The sequence below is a fragment of the Pseudorca crassidens genome, chromosome 15 (assembly GCF_039906515.1).
Source record: "Pseudorca crassidens isolate mPseCra1 chromosome 15, mPseCra1.hap1, whole genome shotgun sequence".
Lineage (NCBI taxonomy): Eukaryota > Metazoa > Chordata > Mammalia > Artiodactyla > Delphinidae > Pseudorca > Pseudorca crassidens.
This window is the reverse complement of record NC_090310.1, coordinates 73,633,235-73,659,565: the sequence shown is the minus strand read 5'-3', so window position 1 is coordinate 73,659,565 and position 26,331 is coordinate 73,633,235. Positions and strand designations below refer to the sequence as shown.

The 26,331-nt window shown below is 50.6% G+C and overlaps 2 protein-coding genes across 25 annotated transcripts in view; one reads left to right on the top strand and one right to left on the bottom strand.

Moving 5' to 3' along the window:
- The window catches only part of ADA (adenosine deaminase), a 109,389-nt gene extending 97,405 nt beyond the window's left edge, over positions 1–11,984 (top strand). For 7 of the 13 annotated variants that reach the window (XR_010935347.1, XR_010935348.1, XR_010935346.1 and 4 more), the window contains 10 exons: positions 1,449–1,571; positions 4,397–4,540; positions 5,185–5,300; positions 6,436–6,563; positions 7,255–7,326; positions 7,408–7,509; positions 7,769–7,833; positions 9,414–9,543; positions 9,836–10,273; positions 10,754–11,984. Coding sequence is in view for 3 of the 13 variants with exons in the window: in XM_067708219.1 (XP_067564320.1) it covers positions 1,449–1,571; positions 4,397–4,540; positions 5,185–5,300; positions 6,436–6,563; positions 7,255–7,509; positions 7,769–7,833; positions 9,414–9,543; positions 10,171–10,273; positions 10,754–10,767 (1,078 nt within the window). In the remaining 10 variants the exon portion in view is untranslated. Of the gene's footprint in view, positions 1–1,448; positions 1,572–4,396; positions 4,541–5,184; positions 5,301–6,435; positions 6,564–7,254; positions 7,510–7,768; positions 7,834–9,413; positions 9,800–9,835; positions 10,274–10,753 lie in introns of those variants that run through there. The other 6 variants (XR_010935345.1, XR_010935343.1, XM_067708221.1 and 3 more) reach the window with 6 other exon arrangements.
- PKIG (cAMP-dependent protein kinase inhibitor gamma) overlaps positions 11,563–26,331 on the bottom strand; it is a 101,034-nt gene continuing 86,265 nt past the window's right edge. For 10 of the 12 annotated variants that reach the window (XM_067708234.1, XM_067708232.1, XM_067708226.1 and 7 more), the window contains 2 exons: positions 15,232–15,405; positions 11,563–12,294 (listed from right to left, as the gene is read on the bottom strand). In XM_067708234.1, the coding sequence (XP_067564335.1) occupies positions 12,215–12,294; positions 15,232–15,382 (231 nt within the window). In that variant the 5' untranslated portion in view covers positions 15,383–15,405 and the 3' untranslated portion in view covers positions 11,563–12,214. Of the gene's footprint in view, positions 12,295–15,231; positions 15,522–26,331 lie in introns of all 12 variants that reach the window. The other 2 variants (XM_067708233.1, XM_067708231.1) reach the window with 1 other exon arrangement.

Genomic DNA, 26,331 nt, shown 5'->3' with positions numbered 1-26,331 from the left:
TTATGTAGGGAAATATTTTAATAACAAGCTATTAAAGGACTTCAACACTTGGGTTGAATTTCCATTTCTTTGGCAATGTCCTCCCTTCTATCTTCTGTTCTTGCTTTGTGGATAACTGGAGGCTGAACCTCCTGGTTTAATCACATAATTTTCTTAATCATTTGCTCTTTTTTTTTTTTTTTTTTGCTGTACGCGGGCCTCTCACTGTTGTGGCCTCTCCCCTTGCGGAGCACAGGCTCCGGACGCGCAGGCTCAGCGGCCATGGCTCACGGACCCAGCCACTCCGCGGCACGTGGGATCTTCCCAGACCGGGGCACGAACCCGTGTCTCCTGCATCGGCAGGCGAACTCTCAACCACTGCGCCACCAGGGAAGCCCCCATTTGCTCCTATTTTTTATCTTGTCTTTTGTTCTACCTGCTGGAGGATTTTCTCAACTTTATTTTCCATTCCTTTTATTACAGCCTGATGGGCGTGGCCATATTCTTCCAAATCTTCAAGAGCTCTTTCTTACTTTCTGAATGTCCTGTTTTTAAAAAGGGATGCTCTTGTTTCAAGGATGTAACATCGTCTCCTCTCTTTGAGGCTATTCATTTTGGGTTTTTAAGTTTTCTGTTCTCTGCATTTCTCTGTTTCTGTAGAGTGCCTTTGGTCTTTTGTCCCTCATGGTAGAAGCATTTCTTGACAGGTGTCCTCGGCCTGTCCCTTTTATCTTAAAGGTGGGAAAACTGAGGCCAGGGGTGACCCATGAGTTGGGACAGAGCCAGGAGGAGTAGAGGAGGCTGGAGCATGAGAAGCGGGGAAGGCAGCCCAGCCTTGCACCCTGCTGGTCCTGGCTGGGGGGAGGTGGAGATGCCAGTGGAGAGGAGGAGGCCCCAGACCAGAAGGGCCGTTCTCCGCCAGCCCTTACCGAGTGGTTGCCGTGGCCCAGCCGTGTGTGGGAGGCTGTGGTCAGGGAGGGGAGAGTGCTGGCAGGGTGGATGGCTGGGCTGGCTTCCCTCTCCCAGCACAGTGGGCCAGGCCAGCCTCCCTGGTGTGCCGGCCAGAGGGAGGGTGGGGGGGGGGGAAGTCTGGCGCCTGCTCCTGTCCCAGGCACTGTGTGCTACAGTTCTTGCCCTGATAACCCCTGACCTGGCACGCGACCAGCCAGCTCTACCAAGCGCTTGCCCTGGCACCTTCCCTGTCCCCAGGCACCAGGGGGCGTGTGTGTGTTCATGTGCACTTTAAATGGACTTTAACCCCAGTTGTCCCCCTTGAGATTTGCTGGCTGGTCATGGCCTTGGGGACAGAAGATCCTAGAAGGATTCAGGTCCTGGTTCTATATACCCTGGGCCTCAGTTTTCCCATCTGTCCAATAAGAGGGGTCAGATGCCCCCACCCCCACCCCCCCGCAAGGAGTTGGTAAGGTCCTGCCCAGGGTTTTCCATCACCCTCATTGTTTTGTCCCCAGGAAGCGGGGCATCACCCTCCCTGCCGACACACCAGAGGAGCTGCAGGACATCATCGGCATGGACAAGCCGCTCAGCCTCCCGGGCTTCCTGGCCAAGTTCGCCTACTACATGCCCGCCATCGCGTAAGTCTTCCCACCCGCCGTGAACCCTGGGCAGCGTCGGTCCCTGTGCCCACATCGGGCTGCCTGCACACCTCAGCCTGTGGGGTGGGAGAAGGCGCTGTATAACCCTGCTCTGCCTCTCACCATTGTGTGCACTCCTGCGAATCTCTCCATGCATTTGGGCCTCGGTTTTCCCTTCTGGAAAATGGGTATGATGGGCTGAACCTCCTTCAACTTCTATAGAAAAGTGACAGAATGTGGGGGTTAAGAACATAGATCCTAGTATCAGATTCTTTCAAGAAATAACTTCGACGCTGGGCAAATTTGCCCTCTCTGGGCCTCAGTTCCCTTATCTAGACAATGGGGCTTATGACCCTCTCTACCTCCTAGGGCTGGGGTTTGGAATGGACACAGCACTGTCCTCAGCAAGCCTCCTCTTACTAGGAGGACAATTGCTACCTGTATCGACAGCCAGGCACTGCTGTTTTTATGTTACTTTTCATTCCTTCCATTTTTTGATAGCAGAATATCTTAGATATAGAAGAATATAATGTGTGTACAGTTCACAGAACTATTCTCTTTGTAGCTGTCCACAGTCCTGTGAGCTAGACACACTCCTCATTTGCAGAGGAGGAAATGAAGGCTCAGGAAAGTGAAGGAACTTGCCCAGGACCGCACAGCTGGCAAGGGGTGAAGCCCAGATTCTTGTCCTGATGTCGCCTTGAGCCTCCTGGCACGAGGCAGAGTTTCCCAAGGCAGGCGAGAATGGGGCCTTGGCAGTCAGTGCTGCCAGAGCTCAGGAGGGGGAAGATGTAGAGGGGGCTGGGGAGTCAGGGAAGGCTGCTTGGAGGAGGAAAGTGTGGACTGGGCCTTGGGAGAGAAAGGCTGTGATATTGTCCAGAGGGCTGGACCTGAGGAGGGTGGGTTGTTGGAGGACGAGTGAGGAAGGTGTGTGAGGCTGGTGGAGGCCTTTGGCTGGGTAAGTGGCAGGACAGGAATGAGGAGTCCTGGGGAAGGAAGATGTATGCCGAGGCTGCTGGCTGCTTTCTGGAAGCTTCTGGGCTCTGCCTGGAAGGCATCGACTGCCCCCATCCTTGGCCTGGGTCAGCAGATGGTCTGGCATACATGCTGCCTCTCCCCCGGACGAGGAGCGTCTCCCACGCCACTGCCCAGGTGGCTCCTGTCTCTGGGCCACAAGACAGAAGAGGACCAGCTTCCTGAAGGCTTAAGCCACTTTTGATTTGCATTTCGTTGGTGACTAGTGATGTCAGGCACCATTTCATGGGCCTGTTGGCCATTTGTATGTCTTTTGAGAAATGTCTATTCAGGTCCTTTGCCTACTATTTATCAGTTTTTGTTGTTTGTTTTGCTACTGAATCATAGGAGTTCCTTCCACATTTTGGGTGTTAGCCCCTTATTGGATGTGTGGTTTGCAAATATTTTCTCCCATTGGTAGGTTGCCTGTCACTCTGTTGATGGTTTCCTTTGCTGTGTAGAAGCTCTTTAGTTTGGTGCAGTCCCCCTTGTCTATTTCGGCTTTTTGTTGCCTGCGTGTGTCCTTTTCTCCTGTTTCTCCTCCCTGCTGGCCTACACTTACCACTCAACAAATATTTCCGTGGCTGCAATGTCCTAGGCTCTGTCCCTGGCTGAGGGATCGTAGCCGACGAGACAGAGGGAGGGGTCCTTGTCTCATGGAGACTACGTTCTAGTTGGGGAGGTGAAAGCCAGCTAATAAAGAAACCACGTGATCTGTGATGTCGAGTGGTGATAAGGGCCATGGAGAGAACTGAAGCCCAGGGGAAGAGGTGAAAAAGGGTGAGGAGATGTTTTAAAATGAGGTGGTCAGGGCTTCCCTGGTGGCGCAGTGGTTGAGAGTCTGCCTGCTGATGCAGGGGACACGGGTTTGTGCCCGGTCCGGGAAGATCCCACATGCCGTGGAGCGGCTGGGCCCGTGACCATGGCCGCTGAGCCCCTGTGTGTCCGGAGCCTGTGCTCTGCAACGGGAGAGGCCACAACAGTGAGAGGCCCGCGTACCGCAAAAAATAAATAAATAAATAAGAAATAAATTAAAAAAATTAAAATAAAATAAGGTGGTCAGGGAAGGCTTCCCCGAGGAGGTGAGGCTGGAGGCGGGCTCTGAATGGAGGGAGGAGGGAGCATAGGGTGATCTGGGTGAAGAGCCTGCAGGCTGGGGTGCTGTAAACACGAAGGCCCTGACGTGGGAACAAGCTTGGTTGTTCGCTGGACAGAAAGAAGACCCTGGAAGAGTCATGGAAGGAGCGGGAGGCTGGCAAGGGCCCAGATTACGCAGGCCTTGTGGGGGGTTGGGAGGTGGGGTTGAGACTTACTCTACGAGGTGGGAGGCCATTAGGGTTCAGAGTGGAGGAGTGATGTTGATTTCCTTTTTTTTTTTGCCCACGCTGCACAGCTTGTGGGATTTTAGTGCCCCGACCAGGGATTGAACCCGGGCCCTGAGCAGTGAGAGCGTGAAGTCCTAACCACTGGACTGCCAGGGAATTCCCTCTTTGATTTCCATTTTTAAAAGATTGAGCTAGCTGCTCTACAGGGGCAAGCTGGAGACCAGGAGGCCAGTTAGAGAGGTGAGGTGGTTAGAACCAGGGCGGAGGGGGCGAGAACTGGCATCGAGTTTGGAAGCAGAGCTGACAGGACGTGCTGTGCTTCTAGGATTTTCTCCAGCAGATGCCCGGAGCTTTGGGCTGGGTGATGAGAGATTGGGGGGCCACACATGGGTTTGATCTGCTATGGGCAGGGGACAGCTTTGTTATTCCTGGAGCTCCCAAGGGCCTTGGGGCAGTTTGTCCCCAGCCACTCTCTTCCCTTCCCAGGGGCTGCCGGGAGGCCATCAAAAGGACTGCCTACGAGTTTGTGGAGATGAAGGCCAAGGAGGGCGTGGTGTACGTGGAGGTGCGCTACAGCCCGCACCTGCTGGCCAACTCCAAAGTGGAGCCGATCCCCTGGAACCAGGCTGAGTGAGTGACCGTCTGGAGGGCTGTGCTGGTGCTGTGGCAGGGTGGCCTGACCCAAGACCGCGAGGGGCAGCCTGGGAGGCCGTGGCCCAAGCAAGACTTCGGTCTGGCTCCCTGAACTGGCCCACAGTTTATCCAGTGACTCTTAGGGGTCTATCCTAACCCTGCAACCAAAGTGAGTTTGGCCCACTCCTGCCCCTCTGCCTGGACCCCAGGGATGTCTAAGCGGTACCACTCAATCACCTTGCTCCCTTCTAGCCATGACTCTGATACTTGTGGACAAGTGGGAATCACAACAGGTGAGCTTAGCTTAGCAGTGCTCTCCATCTTGGGTGGGAGGAGGGCTGTGTCTGACAACCCCCCGAACTGGGACAGTCTTCGCAGGTCTGGAAGCGTCCAGGCAGTTCCAAGGAAGCTGGAAGGGGGTGCGCTAGGGCTTGGGGCTATCTCCCTCGTCCTTTCCTCAGAGGCAGTGGGTTAGTGGGGCTGAGGGCTTCTCCTGGAAGATCCCTCTTCCTCCTCTTTCTCTCCTCCTTTCCTTCCCCTCTTTACTCCCCCGCCTCCCCTCCCTCCTCTGTCCCAGTCCCAGGGCTGTCCTTTAGGTCTGTCTTTGCCTCAGGCCCACCCCTACTCTTCTCTGCACACAGAGGGGACCTCACCCCGGATGAGGTGGTGTGTCTAGTGGACCAGGGCCTGCAAGACGGAGAGCGAGACTTCGGGGTGAAGGTGCGGTCCATCCTGTGCTGCATGCGCCACCAGCCCAGTGAGTGTGACCTTGGCCCCGTCCCTGGCTGCCCATCTGATGCCACCACAACCTCCTGGCCGGGCACAGGGGCCATACCAGTCCCCATGGTCTCTCTTGAGCCCATCAGTTGGACCTCGGGTCTTCCTCCTGGGCAAGCTCGGAACTACCTGCAACAGAATTTTCTCCCCAGGGAGGCTGAGCCTCGGAGCCACATGACCTGCAGGAGGCTTAAAATCAAGGGAGGCTGAACGACAGAGAAAAGCCTAAGCCTGGTTCCTGTCAGGCTGCAGTCCTCCCTTGAGACCCTGTGGGCCAGGCCCCCTCCTGTCAGGGCTGTGGAACCTGGGACTAGGTCTCAGCGCCAGGGCCTGAGGGGTCTCCCTGTGACCAACACTGGTCACATCTCCAGGGCTTGTGCTTCCAAGGCAGAGCCCCGCTGTGTGACTCTCTCCAGGTCACATCACCTCTCTGGATCTCAGACGTGCCTTGTCACAGGAGGTGATCGTAGTTACCCCATTCTCTGCTCTAAGGAGTAGTGAGCCCACGGCGAGGGGCTAGTGTCAACCTGCAGGGCCTCCCTGTGCAGAGTGGCTTGGGGTATTTTCTCTAATCCTCACGGGTCTAGGAGACAGGACCACCATCGTTTATCCCCATTTGACAGATGAGGACACTGAGGTAGAGAGAGGCTCAATCAGGAAGGCACAAAGCCCGGAGCAGAACCCAGGGCCACCTGGTTCCAAAGCCTGGGGTTGGTCATTCTTTTTAAAACACTTTACAATGACCAACGTCAGCAATGTGTTTAGTAACACTAGTGGGAGCTGTTTTAGGTTTAAATGTTAAACTGTGCGGACCTCCATCTCATCTGCTAAGTTGAGGGTGGGTGTGGGGATTGAGAGAGAATTGCTATTTGTCGTTTACCGAGCCCAGGCCCTGACCTCGCTGTCTCACACGTGCAGCCTCGGCAAAGCCTCGCTGTGACCGTGAGCCACAGCACGAGGCTCTCTGCCAGGAGAGGATGCTGAGGCCCCGAAGGCCGCGGGGTCAGACCTTGAAGATGGGACACTGGGCCTTGTGCTGGCCTTGGGTGGGAGGGCGGGGAGGGTCTCTCTCCTCCGTGCTGCTGCCAGAGGCCCGGCGGGCATCTCGCCCACAGGCTGGTCCCCCGAGGTGGTGGAGCTGTGTAAGAAGTACCGGCAGCAGACCGTGGTGGCCATCGACCTGGCCGGAGATGAGACCATCCAAGGCAGCACCCTCTTCCCTGAACACGTGCAGGCCTACGCGGTGGGTCCTGGGGGACGGAGGCAGAGGAGAGGCTGGCTCTGGGGGAACCCCGTGGGGAGCTGGTCTCTATACCAGTAGCAGGAAGGCACACCGACGGGGGATCACGAGGCCTCCTGGGCTCCCAAGTGTGTGTGACTGGTTCTAGGAGCTCTAGAAGTTGGGAATCTGGTATGAAAGAAAAAACCCCACTTGGTGCTGGAGGGTCCTGGGTTGGAGCCTTTCGGCCTAATGATTCGCTGTGTGACCTTGGGCGAGACTCTCTATTCTCTGGGCCTGTTTCATCTGCTGGGATGACTGGGTTGGAGCAGACGTCTCGAAGCCTCATGCTGTGCTTCCCGTGGAAGGGGTGAAGCATGGGGTGGAGAGTAGGGGCTCTGGAATCCCTTCCTAGCGGTCTGACCCTGGTCGTGATACCTAATTCTCCTGAGTTTCAGTCCCTCCCCGCTCCCTGTAAGATAGGTATTAGAGCAGTTGTGAATATGACGTAAGGTGTCTAAACCATTTCCTCCAGTGTCTGACTCGTAATAACTGTCTAATAAAGGAGGACTACCACTTAAATGATTACAAAAACGGAACCCACCCGACCTCCCTGTCTGGGAGCCAGCCAGGCTGACTCAGCCCGAGTGTAGTGAAGGCAGGGCCTGCGGGGCCGAGCCCCAGGCCGCCCCTGACCAAGCCCTCGCCCTTACAGGAGGCCGTGAAGAGCGGCGTCCACCGCACGGTCCACGCCGGGGAGGTGGGCTCGGCCGAGGTGGTGAGAGAGGTGAGTGGCTGGGCAGGCGGTGGGGCCCTTCTCCCCGCTCGCCCCGCAGCCCGTGCTGGGCTCCACGCTGCTTGTCAACAGGCCGTGGACGTGCTCAAGACCGAGAGGCTGGGGCACGGCTACCACACTCTGGAGGACCCGGCCCTCTACAACAGGCTGCGGCAGGAAAACATGCACTTCGAGGTGAGGGGAGGGGGAGGTCAAGGGAGCGGTGGAGCGCGCGGAGGGTCCAGCAGCCGCGGGGAGCGTGGGCCGCGGGCCTTGGAGCTGCTGGGTGGGGGGAGGAAGGCAGGACTGACGGCTCCTGGGACTCTGCTGCGAGGGGGCCGCTGTGACCGGGGCAAGAACGGCGCCGGAGGAGGTGGCGCCAGCTGGCCTGCGGACGGGGGTCAGCGCAACCCTGGGGGCTTCATGCCAGCCACCCACCCGCCTGCTCTTCCAGGTCTGCCCCTGGTCCAGCTACCTCACCGGCACCTGGAAGCCAGGCACGGAGCATGCAGTCGTTCGGTGAGGCCAGGTCCCCTGGGCTCCGTTCAGTTTTGTACTAGGAAAGCCAAAGGTGGGAAGGGGATGCAGCGACTGGGCGCTGGTTCCTGCGGGGTCTCCTGGGTGTGAAAGCTCTTCAAATGCTTGGGAAGCGGGTGCTATTGTCCCCGTCTTACAAGTGAGGAAGCCAAAGTCTGGATGTGGTGTAACTTGATTGAGGCCACCCAGCCTTTGGATAGCACAGCTGGGGGCCCCGTAGCTCATCCAGCTATAGCAGAATGCCCTGCTACCCCAAAGGAAACTTCCACACTCCAGATTCCACCTCCTAGGAATTAGGAAGATGAGTCTCTCTTGCTCACGTGGTCTCTACTCCTGGCCCCTCTGGGCATTCCCCCAGCACATCCTGAAGCTTTCCCCAGGAGAGCCTGTCCCGTCCCACCCCACCCCGAGGCTGCCCCATAGGCTTAACTAAGAAGCTTTGGCCCTTCTTCAGGTTGCCCTGGGACTGAGCCCTGGGCGAGGCCTCAGGAGGGAAAAGCTGACCCAGAAGTTCACTAAGAACTCGGGGTGACCATATTCAGGCCAGCACTGAGGTCTGTCCGCCAAGCTTACGAGAAGGAGAGGAGCTTGGGCTCGCTCACACTCTGAGTACAAGGCGGGCCTGAGATGCTTTAGGAGTGTGGAGTGTGCAGTACCTACAGGACACCCAAGGCATGTGGGCATACAGCCTGTGGGCTGGAGAAAGACTCAGAGTCACCTAGAGATACGGTGGTTGAAGGAGAAGTGATGGCCTCAGCAGACGGTGGAGCACGAGGGCCTAGGATTCTGGTAACTGACTGTACTGCTGAACTGAATGAATAAGCATTTTCAGAACTCTAATGGAAAACTGATGAATTCATAAAAGTGCTAACAAAAGATCAAGGTAAACAAAATTACATGGGACTGAGTGAACTGATGAGGATGATTATAATTTTTGTGATTTTCTGTTTGAATTAAAAAAAAGAGGGCCTAGGAGAGAATCCAGGACAGTGACGTTGAAGGTACAGGCAGGAGGAAAGCCACGAGTGCGGTGTCCAAGAAATCTAGGGAAAAGGTCAACAGTATAAAATTCTGCTCCACAAGTCGGGTGAAGTTAGAGCTAGGAAAAGTCCATTGGATTTAATAAGATGGTGGTCAGGGATTATGCTAAGAACAGGCCCCATGGCGTATCTGAAGAGTCAGATCCCACGGGGGCTGAGGACGGTTGGTGAAGGGGGCAGACGACTCGCAGAGTGCGGCTGTGGAGGGCAGGGCCAGAGAGGCGGGTAGCTAGAGCGGGCTGTTGCTTTTCTGGCCTCGCCAAGCCGGCCCCTCTCCTGCCTTTGCCTGGCTCTGGCCTGGCTGGATGGCTTTAAGTCTTGAGTTGCTAGTAATGTGGCCTTGGACAAGTCACCCGAGTTCCCTGAACTTGTGTCTTCCTCTGTACAACGAGGAGAACCTCCAGGCCTGTCTAAGGGGGCCGCGCGGTTCAAAGGAGTGTGGATGTCCACGTGCAGAGACTGTTTACACAGCAGTAATGGGAGGCGCTTCTCCCCCTCCCCCCCACCCCCTGCATTGTCCAGGTTCAAAAACGATCAGGCTAATTACTCCCTCAACACGGATGACCCACTCATCTTCAAGTCCACCCTGGACACTGATTACCAGATGACCAAACAGGACATGGGCTTCACTGAAGAGGAGTTTAAGAGACTGGTGAGTGGGTGTGTGCCTTGACTCTGGGCCCTGGGAGTGTGTGAGGCCTGCAGGTCCTGTCCAGGGCCCGGAAGCCCTGGAGAATGAGGGGTGAGTCTGCTGCAACAGGCCAGGCCAAGGCAGACCTGGAGTTCGATGCCTTCCACGGAGAAGACATCTTCGGCTGAGATCCTGACCTAGGACTGGGTTTTTTATCCTCTGCTTCGGTCAAGTGCCTTGAAAGACTCTGAAAGCTGTCAACCATCTCCCCAGAAAGGTGTGCTCAGCTATACATTTTGCACACACTTTTCAGGCCACTCAGAGACCCCAGGATGAGCCCTTGATTTCCGTGGTTCTGACATCCCAAGTCTGTCCCTGCAGGACTGTCTCTCTGGCGCCACACATCCCACCCCGTCTCTCAAAGGTTTCTCCAACCTCCCTGCCACATCTGTGTATCACGTCCTGCCACGTTAAGAACCCAGAACCTCACAGTCTCTGCTCTGGCGGGTGCTGCCGCGTGACCTTGGACAAGGCCTCGCCACTCTGAGCTTAATGAATTGCCCATGTTTAATGGACTGTCACTAGATTGCTAAGGACTCCCTCCTATGCTCTCTGGTTTCACACTGTCTGCCGTGCTGGCCCTTCCAGAACATCAATGCGGCAAAGTCCAGTTTCCTCCCAGAAGATGAGAAGAGGGAGCTTCTTGATCTGCTCTATAAAGCCTACGGGATGCCACCTTTGGCCTCTGCAGGTATGTTTCTGATGGAGCTGCTGGGCTGGGGCCCTGCCCAGGTCCTGGCTCCCACCTGTCTTTCCAGGGACTTCTAGCAAGATGCCCTCCCTTCCTCTCCTGGGCAGCACCAGGGATGCGTGATGACTTCCTGGCTGGTGGTCCTCCCTCACTGCACAGGCTCACTTCCTGCATAATGCTGTGAGGCTGGTCTGAGGAGGAGCCTTTCTCAAGCCCACTCCCAAGGTCTTGGCAACTTGGGGCATCTCCAGGGCTGCCCAAAGCCAAGGGCAGGGAGTTGAGCCCAGGGTGCAGCTAGGTTCTGCTTCCTTCCTTCCTGTGTGGCCTTGACAGAGCCTTTCCTTGCTCTAAGCCTCAGTCTCCCCATCTGTAGAAAGGGGTTCCTCTCTGGCTCTGATGTTCTGTGATTTTTTTTTTTTTTTTTTTAAATGTCCTGGGTACTACAAGTTGCCTCACCTTTCTGCTTCTCTTGGCAAGCAGGGCAGTGTCCCTGAAGACATCGTGGCCACCTCTCAGAGTCCTCACCCTGTGGATGGAGTCCTCACAGCTCCCTTTACTCCTTCCAGGGAGACTATGATTTCCAGAGTCAGCTACTGACGCTCGTGAAGCCCACATGCCTGTTTCCGTACACACATATACCTCCGCCTGGCCGTGTCTCTCCTCTGATTGTGTGCCCGGGCCAGGATCAGGGCCTGTGGCTGGTTGAATCTGAATCCCTCCCTCCTCTGGTAACCTGTGCTGAAAATCTGGTGCTTAATAAAGAAAACAGCTGGGGTTGTGCAGCACGTGGTGTGTGGCGCTGCGGTCGGAGCGGGCCAACTTGGGTTTGTGGAGAACAGAAGGAGCCCCTGGGGCCCCCCGACGCAGGCAGCCTGCCCAGCAGCAGGGTCCCGAGAGCCTGGTGGGCTCTGTGAATGGGAGGGGGGTGGCAAAGCGGGGCCCAAAGCCTACTCTCCGTCCAGAAGAAACCAGGCTTCTCTTGAAGGCTTATCTGCTTAAATGCTCCCTGAACTCTTAACCCCCTCCTACTCTAGGTCCTAAGTGGGGAAACCTTCCTTTTGGGTTCCCAAAGCTGTGAATTGGGGTGAGAGAGGGTAAGATGGAAGATGATTCTTCAGATACTGGCCTGAGGTGTGGTGCTGGCCTCTGCGGTACCCCGGCATCTTCTCAGGTACTTCATTCCGTGGAAGCCTGGGGCAGCAATGGGTCCCAGCTAATCATGGCCTTGGGGGAACAAGGCCCAGCCCCTGCTTTTGCTGTTTAAAGGAGAAATAATCATCTTAAACCTATCACACAAATCATCAGCATTTATTTCCTGGGTCCTAGGTGTCACTTATCTTGGTAGAAAGGGCAAAGAGTTAATCAGAGAGTTTTGAGCACAAGATCCCTTCGCTAAAAATGGATCTGTGAAGCTCCATGAGGGAACCTCAGAGCTGCATAGATGGTCAAAGAGTTTAACTTACAATGGCTTCCAAAATAAAAGGTAAATTGTCAGCTCCCTCCCTCTCTGCTGAGAAAAGGTTTAAAGTTTCTAAAAAGTTTAAAAGTGCTTCTTAAAAAAGGGATAAGAAGGTCCTGACACAGAAGGCTGGCTGGGTTGGAGAAGAGGGGGCAGAGCTAGAATGCGGTCCCTGCCCCAGCTGTTCACCCAGGTGGCAGGACCCAGCCCCCGAGTCCCAGCACCTGCTGAATAAATAACATCCTGTGGTTACAGTGTCTTGAAAGTGTACCCGGGCAAGTGAGGAGGTGGTGGGAGCGTGGAGCCTGGGGGTGTGGGCAGAGGGCCTTCCCAGGGTAGGGGCCACGGGAGCCTCTGGGGCTGCCTTTCAGTCTGGCCTGGCTTGCCTGGAACACATTGCTCAGAGCAAAGGCTGCTGGGCCAGTGCCAGGGCTTCCGTCCACGGTGCGTCACTCTTCCAGCCTCCTCGGGCAAGGTCATGTTCAAGATGAGGTGGTCCCATCGCTGCTCTTGGGCTGGTTGCTACCTTCCTTGTCTGGGGTGCCCACCTCCGCCTGTCCTTCTGCAGAGGAGAGAGAAAGGAGCATATATACAAACGTAATGCATAGAAAGAGGTCCAGAGGGGCCCAGCCACAGCAGTAACCGTGGATAAGCCCTGGGAAGCAGGACAGGATTGGGGGGTAGTAGCTAAAGGGAACTTTAGCCTAGTCTGTAACATTTTAATTTCTACAAAGAAAATGTGCATGTGCTGTTACTAGTATAATTAAAGTGAAGAAAAGGCCAGGATCATGGATGGATGCTTGTAGCTGGGGAGGGTCAGGATGTTTGTGTGGGGTGTCTAGAGTCCCAGCATGTGCTCAGCAAACAGTAGTTCTTGTAAGACAGAGAAGGGCATCAGAAGATGCCAGCCCAGGGGAGCACCAGGGGTGGCCTGCAGCAGGGGCTGGGGTGGAGCCCATCGCTGTTTCACCGTGCTGTGTCCCCACCAGGCCACCCCCATCTCCCTCTCTGGCCTCTGTCTTTGCATCCTTAGGCTAAGCCCTTCACGTGACTAGGGAGAAACGACCCTGCGCCCAGACCCTGAGGCTGCAGACAGGCAAGTACTTTCCATGCAGTCACACAGCAGCCTGGAGGTGTGAGGAGGGTCATGATACGACTCGGATGAGAAAAACAAGGCTCAGAGAGGTGACCCGAGCTGCCTGAGAGCCAAACAGTGGAGGGAGCAGTGTCCCTTCCACTAACCAGAAGGCTGCCGCCTAAAGGAGCGCTCTCTAGGGTTTGTAAACACCCGTCACTGACACCGCCTCACTCTGCCCTGGCAGCGGGCTTCAGAGGTGGGGTTAGTGGGAGTGAGGGGTGCAGGGAGAACTTGGACACCTGTGCCTCAGGTCACCTCCTATCGTGGGGCAGGGCCTGTAGCAAAGGCCGGGTCCCAGAGGGTCCTGGCCCACTGGAAGCCTGACAAATGAGACTGCACTTCAGGCAGATTCCCCAGTCTGTGATGCCCTACTTGGTCCGAAGCCTCCCGCCCTGGCGAGCAAGAATATTTTCGTTAAATTCCGCAGTAACTGCTGCTCTGCCATTTCCTTGCTGTGGGACCTCAGGTAATTTATTTAATCTCTCCAAGCCTCTGCTTCCTGATCTATGAAGTGAGGATGATGACATCCCTGCCCCTCTGTGGTCACCTGGCACATGGGACAGCTCAGCCAGGGGCAAGGCTTCTTCTGTGCAGGTCCCAGCTCTCTTCTGGCCCACAGAGAGGTCCCCAAGCATTTTCCTCTCCAGCCAGCACCCCTGGGACTCCCTCAGGGCAGTTTCAGGTCACGTGCTGCCAAGCAGTGCGTTCATATTCCTTCAGCCCTGCTGGCTGTTTACGTTTCATTATTCGGCCAAGTAAGGAAACGTTTGTGCTCCCCGCGTAAGGAAACATCAGAGAAGACAAAGGTTTGCACACAAAGGGCTTGGGGAGCGTTAACACACAGGACTTGGGGAGGCCTGGCCGCCAGGCCTCAGGACAGGCCAAGGCTGTGGCCCCTCCTCCCCTGCCCGGGCTCCGCCTCAGTTTCCCAGGAGCTTTAGGCAAACAGAAGTTCCAGGGCCTGCAGGATCAGAACCTGTATTCCCCGTACTCCCACTCCCTCGGTGAGTCCGCTGGACTGAGCACGGCTCGCAGACATGCCAGTGGAAGCTGCTCGTTGCAAGGCCTACTGGAAGGCTCCTCGGCCAGTCACTCTGGCCTGCACTGCGCCGGGAGCACCTCACTGCCTTGCGGTGAGCACTACTCCTTCCTCAGGTCCCCTTTTAACTGTCCGTCACCCTGGCAGACAGCTGCCAGGACACCAGGTACCTCAGGGATCTCGAATCGGACGGGGGTGGGAGCAGGCATTAGAGGGCCTGGGCAGGTGGATGAGTGGCTACACTGAGTTGAAGGAGATCGAAAACCGTTCACCAGAGCAGACGCAGATGGCCTGGCAGCAGGCCTGGCATGGCAGCTGGGCGTGCTGGTCAGTGAACAGCCACTGACCAGGCACCTCTGCCGGGTGCCAAACGCCACCAGGCACCGAGGGCCCAGGACGCGGATCCCAGGGGAGAGGCCCTGTGCTCAGGGGGCTGTGGAGGCGCCAAGAGAACAGGCGCCTCCCCTGCCAGAGAGGGGAGTGATGGCTTCTCAGCAGAGCGGTCTGGGCCTCTGAGAAAGAGGAAAAGCCAGCCTGGCAAGGGGAGGGCAGGCAGGACCAGACAGAGGGAGAGCGCGGCAAGGCCCATCAGGGACTTCCAGGAAACAGAAGTCCCTTCCTCAGGCTGGACCAGAGGCGCAGGGGAGAAAGATGGGAGCAGAGGCTGGAGGGGAGCAGGGTGAGACCCGGGGAGGCTCCCACGCTTGGTGAGGAGTTCAGGCCGCAGGACAAGGGAGGGCTGACAGACCACTGACGGGGACGGCACGGGGAGGGAGGGTGGGGTTCCTGGGGGAGCCAGGACTGGTGAGGGATGTTCTAGCAGAGGAAACCGTGAGATGAAGGGGGGTGGATGCAGGGGCAGAAGCACGACGACGGGACAGGGGATTTAAATGAACCCTGCTGGCAGCTGTCCAGCAGGAGGGCTGGGGCGGGGATGGATCAGGGAGGCCCGGGCAGAGGCCGCTGGGGTGCTGGGAGTGGCCTGAGCCAGGTGGTGGCTGTGGGGACAGAGAGAAGCGGAGGGACTGGGGAGGGACCTTGGAGGAGAACTGACAGGGCCTGTGGGTGGACGGGGAGGCTGAGGGGAAAGGGAAGTACCGGGATGCCTGGCCAGAGGGTCCTCACGGCCTGAGACACTGGCACCCCCTAGCCTAGGGAGTGGCTGCCCTCTGCCACTGACCGTGGGCCTGGGGCCTGATTTAAATGCAGTTTCTTCTCTGAGAAAGAGGGGGCCGGCTAGGACTTAAGAGGCCAGTCCCGGAGCCCAGAAGAGGGTCTCCCACCAGGAGTGCTTGAACCCGAGAGTACCCATGGGTTCTGACCTGCGCCCTCGAGGGCTAGCTCGCCCATGTCGCCAGCCAGCTTCCGTACGCTTACGGCCTCGGAGTCTCCCTGGATGTCAGGGACTGCGTTCCGGCGGCCCGTCCGGTCACAGGAGATGAAGTCCGAGTAGGAGGACTCGACCTCCATCATGCCTGTCGCATCACTCTTCAGGCCTGTGGGGACAAGGGCAGGAGCGCAGAGGTGAACCCTGGTGCATCCTGCACAGGGGACTCAGCTTGGGGCCCAGCACTGATGTCTTTTGACAAACCGACAGTTATTGCCTTGCTCGCTGACAACAAAACAGAAAGCACAGAAAAGTAGAAAGAACAAAATAAGTCATGCATAATTTTATACCCCAAAAGCCACCACCAACGTTTTAAAGAACATCTTTTGTGTCTTCTCTAAGTAAAGTTCATGATAACTACCTATACATTTATCAACACCACGTACCAGGCACTGGCTAGGGGCCGCAGATGCAGCAACGAACAAGTCAGCCATGGTCCTTGCCCTCAGGGAGCTGACAGTCTACTGGGTCATTTAGCGTAATTACCTAATACCTAAGTAATTACTACAATGCTCCGGACTTCCAGGGAGAAGGCAGGGTACCAGAGTGACTACGAGGGCCTGACCAAGGCTTGGGGGTCAGGAAGTGACATTTTAGTTGAGAACCTAGGAGGACTAGATAGACAAGGAGTCTAGACAAGGAGTGAGGGGAAGAGCACGTATGAAGGCTCTGTGGAGCAAAGGCACAGTGGGATGGAAGAAACGTACGTGCCGTGGGCTGGGGAACTGTGGGAGAGGGGCCAAGAGGATGCTGCTGAGTTGGGCAGGGGCCCGATCACATCTTCAATTTGGTCCCTGAGGGGTTGAGGCTCATGAATGTTCAGATTAGCATTTTCAAAGATGACTCTGGCACCTAAGGTGAGCAGACCTGAATGGGGGCCAGCTAGGGGGCTCCTGCAAAAATTCAGGTGTGAGAAGATGGTGGGTGAAGCAGGGATGGAAGAAGGTATTGCATGCAAAGAGAAATCAAAAGAAAGGGGGAGTAGCAGTACTCATATGAGACGAAACAGACTTTAAAATAAAGGCTGTTATAAGAGACAAGGAAGGACGCTACATAATGATCAAGGGGTCAGTCCAAGAAGAATACATAACAATTGTAAATATATATGCACCCAACATAGGAGCACCTCAATATATAAGGCAAATACTAACAATCATAAAGGGAGAAATCGACAGTAACACCATAGTGGGGGACTGGAACACCCCACTTTCATCAGTGGACAGATCATCCAGACAGAAAATCAATAAAGAAACACAGGCCTTAAATGACACATTAGACCAGATGGACTTAATTGATATTTATAGAGCATTCCATCCAAAAGCAGCAGAATATACATTCTTCTCAAGTGCACATGGAACATTTTCCAGGACTGACCACGTGCTGGGCCACAAAGTGAGCCTCAGTAAATTTAAGAAAAGTGAAATCATATCAAGCATCTTTTCCGACCACAATGCTATGAGATTAGAAATAAACTACAAGAAAAAAACTGTAAAAAACACAAACACATGGAGGCTACACAATATGCTACTGAACGACCAATGGATCACTGAAGAAATCAAAAAATACCTAGAGAAAAATGAAAATGAAAGCACAATGATCCAAAACCTATGATGGGATGCAGCAAAAGCAGTTCTAAGAGGGAAGTTTATAGCAGTACAATCCTACCTCAAGAAACAAGAAAAATCTCAAATAAACAACCTAACCTTACACCTAAAGCAACTAGAAAAAGAAGAACAAATAAAACCGACAGTTAGTAGAAGGAAAGAAATCATAAAGATCAGAGCAGAAATAAATGAAACTGAGAAGAAGAAAACAATATGAAACTAAAAGCTGGTCCTTTGAAAAGATAAACAAAATCGATAAACCTTTAGCCAGACTCATCAAGAAGAAAATGGAGAGGACTCAAATCAGTAAAATTAGAAATAAAAAAGGAGAAGTTACAACCGACACCACAGAAATACAAAGGATCTTAAAAGATTACTAACAGGGACTTCTCTGGTGGTCCAGTAAGACTCTGTGTTCCCAGTGCAGGGGGCCCGGGTTCGATCCCTGGTGAGGGAACTAGATCCCACATGCATGTTGCAACAGAGAAGCCCGCATGCCACAACTAAACATGCCACAACGAAGATCCCGCATGCTGCAACTAAGACCCAGTACAGCCTAAAAAAGAAAGAAAAGGACTACTACAAGCAACTGTATGCCAATAAAACAGACAACCTGGAAGAAACGTACAAATTCTTAGAAAGATACAATCTCCCAAGACTGAACCAAGAAGAAATAGAAAATATGAACAGACCCATCACAAGTACTGAAATTGAAACTGTGATTAAAGAACTCCCAACAAACAAAAGTCCAGGACCCAATGGCTTCACAGATGAATTCTACCAAACATTTAGAGAAGAGCTAACACCTGTCCTTATGAAACTGTTCCACAAAACTGCAGAGGAAGGAAAACTCCCAAACTCATTCTGTGAGGCCACTATCACCCTGATACCAAAACCAGACAAAGATACCACAAAAAAAGAGAAAATTACAGGGCAATATCATTGATGAACACAGACATAAAAATGCTCAACAGAGACTTCCCTGGTGGCGCAGTGGTTAAGAATCTGCCTGCCAACACAGGGGACATGGGTTCGAGCCCTGGTCCGGGAAGATCCCACATGCTGTGGAGCAACTAAGCCCATGTGCCACAACTACTGAGCCTGCACTCTGGAGCCCACGAGCCACAAATACGGAAGCCCACCAGCCTACAGCCTGTGCTCCGCAACAAAGAGAAGCCACTGCTTGCCGCAACTAGAGAAAGCTCGCACGCAGCAGCGAAGACCCAGTGCAGCAAAAGAAAAACAAACAAACAAACGAACAAACCACCTCAACAAAATACTAGCAATCTGAATCCAACAATACATTAAAAGGATCATACACCATGATCAAGTGGGATTTATCCCAGGGATGCAAGGATTTTTCAATATCAGCAAACCAATCAATGTGATAACACCACATCAACAAACTGAAGAATAAAAACCATATGATCATCTCAATAGATGCAGAAAAAGCTTTTAACGAAATCAGACACCCATTTATGATAAAAACTCTCCAGAAAGTGGGCTTAGAGGGAACATACCTCAACATAATAAAGCCATATATGACAAACCTACAGCTAACATCATACTCAACAGTGAAAAGCTAAAAGCATTTCCTCTAAGACCAGGAACAAGAAAGGATGTCCACTCTTGCCACTTTTATTCAACACAGTTTTGGAAGTCCAAGCTACAGCAATCAGAGAAGAAAAAGAAATAAAAGGAATCCAAATTGGAAAAGAGGAGGTAAAACTGTCACTGTTTGCAGATGACATGATACTATACATAGAAAATCCTAAAGACACTACCAGAAAACTACTAGAGCTCATCAATGAATTTGGTAAAGATGCAGGTTACCAAATTAATACACAGAAATCTATTGCATTTCTATGCACTAACAATGAAAGATCAGGATGAGAAATTCAAGAAATAATCCCATTTACCACTGCATCAAAAAGAATAAAATACCTAGGAATAAACCTACCTACGGAGACAAAAGACCTGTACTCCGAAAACTATAAGATGCTGATGAAAGAAATCAAAGACAACACAAACAGATGGAAGGATATACCGTGTTCTTGGATTGGAAGAATCAATACTATCAAAATCACTATACTACCCAAGGCAATCTACAGATTCAATGAAATCCCTATCAAATCACCAATGGCATTTTTCACAGAACTAGAACAAAAAATCTTAAAATTTGTATGGAGACACAAAAGACCCCGAATAGCCAAGGCAATCGTGAGAAAGAAAAATCAGGCTCCCTGACTTCGGACTATACTACAAAGCTATAGGCATCAAAACAGTATGGTACTGGCACAGAAATAGAAATATAGATCAATGGAACAGGATAGAAAGCCCAGAAATAAACCCACGCACCTGTGGTCAATTAATCTACGACAAAGGAGGCAAGACTATACAATGGAGGAAAGACAATCTCTTCAATAAATGGTGCTGGGAAAACTGGACAGCTACATGTAAACACATGAAATTAGAATACTCTATAACACTGTACACAGACATAAACTCAAAATGGATTAAAGACCTAAATTTGAGACCAGATGCTGTAAAACTCTTAGAGGAAAACATAGGCAGAACACTCTCTGGCATAAATCGCAGCAATATCTTTTTTGTTCCATCTCCCAGAGTAATGGAAATAAAAACAAAAATAAATGGGATCTAATTAAATTCAAAAGCTTTTGCACAGCAAAGGAAACCATAAACAAAATGAAAAGACAACCCACAGAATGGGAGAAAATATCTGCAAATGATGTCACCGACAAGGGATTAGTTTCCAAAATTTACAAACAGCTTACAAATTTACAAACAAACAACCCCATCAAAAAATGGGCAGAAGATCTAAGTAGACACTTCTCCAAAGAAGACATACAGATGAAGAGGCACATGAAAAGATGTTCAACATTGCTAATTATTAGAGAAATGCAAATCAAAACTATAATGAGATATCACCTCACACCAGTCAGAACGGCTATCATCAAAAAATCCACAAACAACAAATGCTGGAGAGGGTGTGGAGAGAAGGGAACCCTCCTACACTGTTGGTGGGAATGTAAATTAGTGCAGCCACTATGGAAAACAGTATGGAGGTTCCTTAAGAAACTAAAAATTGATCTACCATATGATCCTGCAATCCCACTCCTGGGCATGTACCCAGAGAAAGACATGGTCTGAAAGGATACATGCACCCCAGTATTCACTGCAGCACTGTTGACAATAGCCAAGACATGGAAGCAACCTAAATGCCCATCGACAGAAGAATGGATAAAGAAGATATGGTACATATATACAATGGAATATTACTCAGCCTTTAAAAAGAATGAAATAATGCCATTTGCAACAACATGGATGGACCTAGAGATTGTCATACGGAGTGAAGGAAGTCAGACAGAGAAAGAGAAATATCATGATATCACTTATATGCGAATCAAAAAAGATACAAATGAACTTATTTATAAAACAGAAACAGACTCACAGATTTAGAGAACGAGCTTATGGTTACCAGGGGGGAAGGGTGGGGAAGAGGAATAGTTAGGGTGTTTGAGATTGACGTGTACACACTGCTATATTTAAAATGGATAGGACTTCCCTGGTGGCGCAGTGGTTAAGAATCTGCCTGCCAATGCAGGGGACACGGGTTTGAGCCCTGGTCCGGGAAGATTCCACATGCCACGGAGCAACTAAGCCCGTGTGCCACAACTACTGAGCCTGTGTTCTAGAGCCCGCAAGCCACAACTACTGAGCCTGCGTGCCACAACTACTGAAGCCTGCGCACTTAGAGCCCATGCTCCACAATAAGAGAAGCCACTGCAATAAGAAGGCCGCACACCACAACAAAGAGTAGCCCTGGCTTGCTGCAACTAGAGAAAGCTCGCGCGGAGCAACAAAGACCCAACGCAGCCAAAAACAATAATAAAAAAATAAAACCTTACTTAAAAAAAAAAGAATTGTGCTGAAAATGGATAACCAACAAGGACCTACTGTACAGCACAGGGAACTCTGCTCAATATTCTCTAACAACTTAACTGGGAAAAGAATCTGAAAAAAAACCAGATACATGTATATGTATAACTGAATCACTTTGTTGTACACCTAAAACTAACACAACATTGTTAATCAACTATACTCCAATATAAAATAAAAAGTTAGAAAAAAAGAAAACAAAGATGGTGGGTGAAGGAAGGAGGTGGTGACGGACACACACATTCCAGATGTAATCTGGAGGGTGAATCACCAGGACTTGGTGTTTGGCTGATGGGGAAGTGAGCTTTCTGACATGAATAAGTAGGTGGATGGAGGATGGTTCATGAGATGGGGGATGGATTGGGAGGAAAGACAGGAAATTAGGAGTTACTGCTACAGAGATGGTGGTTAATAGCCCTCCTGGTTGATTTTACAGCTGAGAGAGAAGAGAAGAGAACCACATATATAAAGAAGAGCCGCATACATGTAAAGAAGGATTTGTGAGGTCACACTATAGCACACCGGATTTTATAGCTGTTTGAAACTCCCTAAAACATGTCATGAAGGTTCCCTCTGGATGATTTCTGTATACGCACCATGGCACCATGACATATCTGATGAGTCCCCTAGAAATGCACACGGAGGCGCTTTCCCACTTTCCATCACTATGGACAGCACTAGGTCTTTATGTAAATATTTGTGCCTATGTCTAATTATTTCCTTAGAGTGTATTCCTAGAAGTAGAATTGCTAAGCTAAAGGGAAGGGTGAAATAATATTTAAGACACATTATTTTGATACATTTCCAAGTTGCTTTCCTGAATGACATAATGGTATTTATAATAACAGAAAAAGATGAGGAAATAAAACATAAATTCAGTTCTGTTCCTATTTATATTCCCACCAGCAGCCTGTAAGATTGCTGGTTTATCTGCACCCTTGTCAACAATGGGTATTGCTATTATATATATATATATTTTTAAAAGGCTAATCTGCTAGGGGAATACGAGTATCTCTCTTTGAGCACCTATGATTTCCTGAAGGCAATCAAATCACACAAGTCAGGCCGTGGACTCTGGCCACTTGGCACACCCTGAGTTAGCGAGGGATGGGGGGGTCTAAGCCACTGGCTTGACCAGGAGCTCACAGTCCTCTAGGTGAGATGGGCCCAGCCAATTCCAGTTTTAGACACCCGTAGGTAAATGCCGATGCTCTTTATAGTATGAGGATGTTTACTGCACATCCTAGGTCAGTGACAGGGAAGCTCCCAAATGTCCCTCAAAAGGCCAGGCATTAAACGAATTATAAAATATTCACAAAAAAATACCCTGCACCAGATGGACCTGTACTGATGGCAAAGTGTCTGAGATAAACTGTTAATTGCAAAATGCAGGTTGCAAAACAACACCTTAAAGAAAACCCAGTTTCAACTCATACAACTCAACAACAAAAAAACAAACAACCCAATCAAAAAATGGGCAGAAAACCTAAATAGACATTTCTACGAAGAAGACATACAGATGGCCAATAGGCACATGAGAAGATGCTCAACGTTGCTAATTATTAGAGAAATGGAAATCAAAACTACAATGAGGTACCACCTCACACCAGTCAGCATGGCCATCATTAAAAAGTCAACAAATAACAAATGCTGGAGAGGGTGTGGCGAAAGGGAACCCTCCTATGCTGTTGGTGGGAATGTAAGTTGGTGCAGCCACTATGGAAAACAGTATGGAGGTTCCTCAGAAAACTAATATGATCCATATATACAGCAATCCCTCTCCTGTGCATATATCCAGACAAAACTATAATTCAAAAAGATGCATGCACGCTTATGTTCATAGCAACACTATTCACAACAGCCAAGACATGGAAACAACCTAAATGTCCATTGACAGATGAATGGATAAAGAAGATGACACATTTATACAGTGGAATACTCCTCATCCATAAAGAATGAAATAATGCCATTTGCAGCAACATGGATGCAACTAGAGATCATCATACTAAGTGAAATAAGTCAGAAGGACAAATACTATATGATATCACTTATATGCAGAATCTAAAATATGACACAAATGAACCTATCTATGAAACATAGAAGCATAGAGAACAGACTGGTGGTTGCCAAGGGGGAGGGGATTGGGGGAGGGATGGAGTGGGAGGCTGCAGTTAGCACATGTAAGCTATTATATACAGAATGGATAAACAACAAGGTCCTACTGTACAGCACAGGGAACTATATTCATTATCCTATGATAAACCATAATGGAAAAGAATATGAAAAAAGAATATATGTATAACTGAATCACTTTGCTGTACAGCAGAAATTAATATAATATTGTAAGTCTATACTTCAATTAAAAAAAAGAAAGAAAACCCAGTTTCTATGGGGAAAGATAGCAGATACGAGAAAAAAAACCTTGCCAAGTGTGGTACTTTGTGTCTAAGGGGAACTTTCACTTCTAAGACTAAATTTTTATAATGGTAGTTTTTATAAGCCCAAGTTATCGTGCAACGCTTTCAGAAAGTAACCGACATTGGCAGGAAGCAGCTGGAAAGCAGCCAGGGTGGGGCTCAGTAACGTGTGTGCGCACACGCGCATTGTGTGAAAAGTGGGGCTAGCCACTATGGAGGGCTGGACCACATCTCCCCGCAACACCTAGCTCAGAAGAGACACGTAAAGAATAAACTAGGGGCACTCAAAGCTCAGACAGGGGAGACAGGGAGGCGGCCTGTAGTAGATAGAAAAGAACAAGAGACGTGACCTTGTGCTATGAACCTAGCTCTGCCACCAGACCCTGAGCAAGACTGCCTCTCTCTGGGCCTCCGTTTCCAGATCTGTAAAATAGAATAAAGGCGGGGCCCGAATTTGGTTTAAGGCAGCCCCCCCTCCAGCTCCAGCAGGGGGCGCACCCAGCCTATCTTTCTAAGCTGACTTGAGAGAAAGAAGTTGCCCTGGTTGTGTTTCCAGCTCTTTCTCAGCAAAAAAGACTCTGAACTCTCTGAAGTCCCAGAGGTGGTTCTTCTGTAGGTCACAGAAGTTTCACTTCTACACTCTCCCTCTGGGGAAACTGCTCAAAGCTTGAGAACAGGGCAGTGGCCTGTTGCAATAACAGCAGTAACACAGAATAAAAATTATGATGACAGTTCTAACAATAATCGTAAAGGTAACACTTATCAAGTCATCATGTTTTCCATACCTCGCTTACTAATTGCCACAGCAGCCTCTGAGGTCTGCGAGGTGAGTTTATAACCACGACTTGGGAAGGTCTCAGGCGGACCCACACCTGCCGGTGGGAAGGAGACACTGGGCAGGCCACACCAGCTCCCGGGCCCCTTCTCCTCAGTCCTTTTCCTCCAACTAGGCCGTTGGCTCCATGAGAACTGGTATTCCTGTCTGGATTTTCACCAGACCAGACTGAAAGGCCTAATCCTGGCAGCTAATAACCATATGCTTCTGGCTGCTCCATCCTCAGATTCTCAACCAGGGCCTGGCAAAGAGCAGGTACTAAATAATTACTTGCCAAATTAAACCTGAATCTTTCTGTCTACCTATCTGTCTACCTTCCCTCCATCCCTCTTTCCCTATCTGTGGAAACCATAAAGTGACTCACTCCTTTGGCCAGTGGGAAAGGCCTCTGTCCGCTATAGATGGCTGTGCTGATGTTCTGGTCCAGGATCTCTAGCATCTGATACTGGGGATGGATGGAGTTACAGGCTCCATCTAAAAGGCCAGCTTCCTGCTGGAACTGACACCCTGGGGCTTTGGCTCCTGCCCTCGCCTGGCTGACCTTACAGGCTGCCCAGGGTAGGAAGCTGACTTTCCTGGCGTGGAGAGGGAAGCGTACCAAGCTCAAAGGCCAATGCTGCAAAAAACCAACCGTGGCCAGTGTGCTCCGGCTGCCATCCCTATCCCCCGAGGGAAGACCAATTCCAAAGACAGGTCTGGGGGTGGGGTGTGTCTGGGGAGTTCTCTGACACACAGCACAAGCACACGATTTCATTTTTCTACAACATTTGTATTCTTCCCTCACTCTCTGCTCTTAAAGTCAACAGCAAATGGGGAAATATAAGAAAGAATCCTCAGAGTTGGAAACTGCATCGGAAAACGGTAATTCTCAGACTCTGTTAAGGAGAGTATAAACGCCAGGACCTCTCTGAGGAGTGACTTAACATGATACATCAAGAAATCTCACCTTTTTTCATATCCTTGAGCCACTAAGTCGGCTTATAATACTTTTTTCTAAGAACGTAATCCATGTTGTGCATGAGGATAAATGTTCAAAGATGTTCATCACAGTATTACTTGTAATAGTCAAAAACTAAAGACACCAAAATGAGCTCCTAAGTGGGCATGTCACATGTCCTAAATGGACAATAGAGAAATATACACATATTTAACTGATTTGCATCTAAATGAAATACCATTCGGGTATTAAAATGTTTGTGAAGTTTTTAAGCGATGGGGAAACAGATTGTTCACACAGATTGTTCACATAGATTGTTAAATGAAGAATCTCAATGATATGATCACATATCAATATTATTTAATTAAATTATGAATGATTTTTAAATTTTCTGTGGTTTTTTTTTTCAGTGAAAAAATTCACTTTATTTTTAAATTATTTCATTTTTGAATATGTGTGTGTATGGTATGAAACTCAAGAAGTATGAAAGCAGGGACTTCCCTGGTGGCACAGTGGTTAAGAATCCACCTGCCAATGCAGGGGACATGGGTTCGAGCCCTGGTCCGGGAAGATCCCACATGCCGTGGAGCAACTAAGCCCGTGTGCCACAACTACTGAGCCTGTGCTCTAGAGCCCGCGAGCCACAATGACTGAGCCCGCATGCCACAACTACTAAGCCCGTGCGCCTAGAGCCTGTGCTCCGCAACAAGAGAAGCCACCACAATGAGAACCCTGAGGACCACAACGAAGAGTAGCCCCCGCTCGCCACAACTAGAGAAAGCCCACTCACAGCAACGAAGATCCAACGCAGGCAAAAAAAAATATATATATATGAAAGGAAAAAGAGTAAGAGCTCAGTGGCCTCCTTGGACTCAGGCACCTTCCCCCACCAGGCAAGTGCCTTCTTGTGTCCTCCCAAGATCATCCAGGCAACAAACAGATTCCCTCCTGCCCTCCCTTCCTTCTTCTTTTATTTAAAACAAAAAGTTGTTTTCCATCTCGCTTTTTTCACTCAAAAATACTTCCTGGAAACAATTCCAGATCATCCTGAAGCCACTGCAGCACTGATTATATAAAAACTCTAGAAACAAACCCGAAGTCCTTATACTACAAGATAACTTTTTATTTTTTATTGGCTGCATGGTGTCTGCTGTCTCACTGCTGTAGACCAATTTAATGATTTCTTGAGTGATAAACTTTGGGGTTGTTTCCATAAAAGTAGAATTGCCACATTAAAGGATATGTAAATTTAAAAAGTTGAACAGAGCCAAATTTTCCTCCG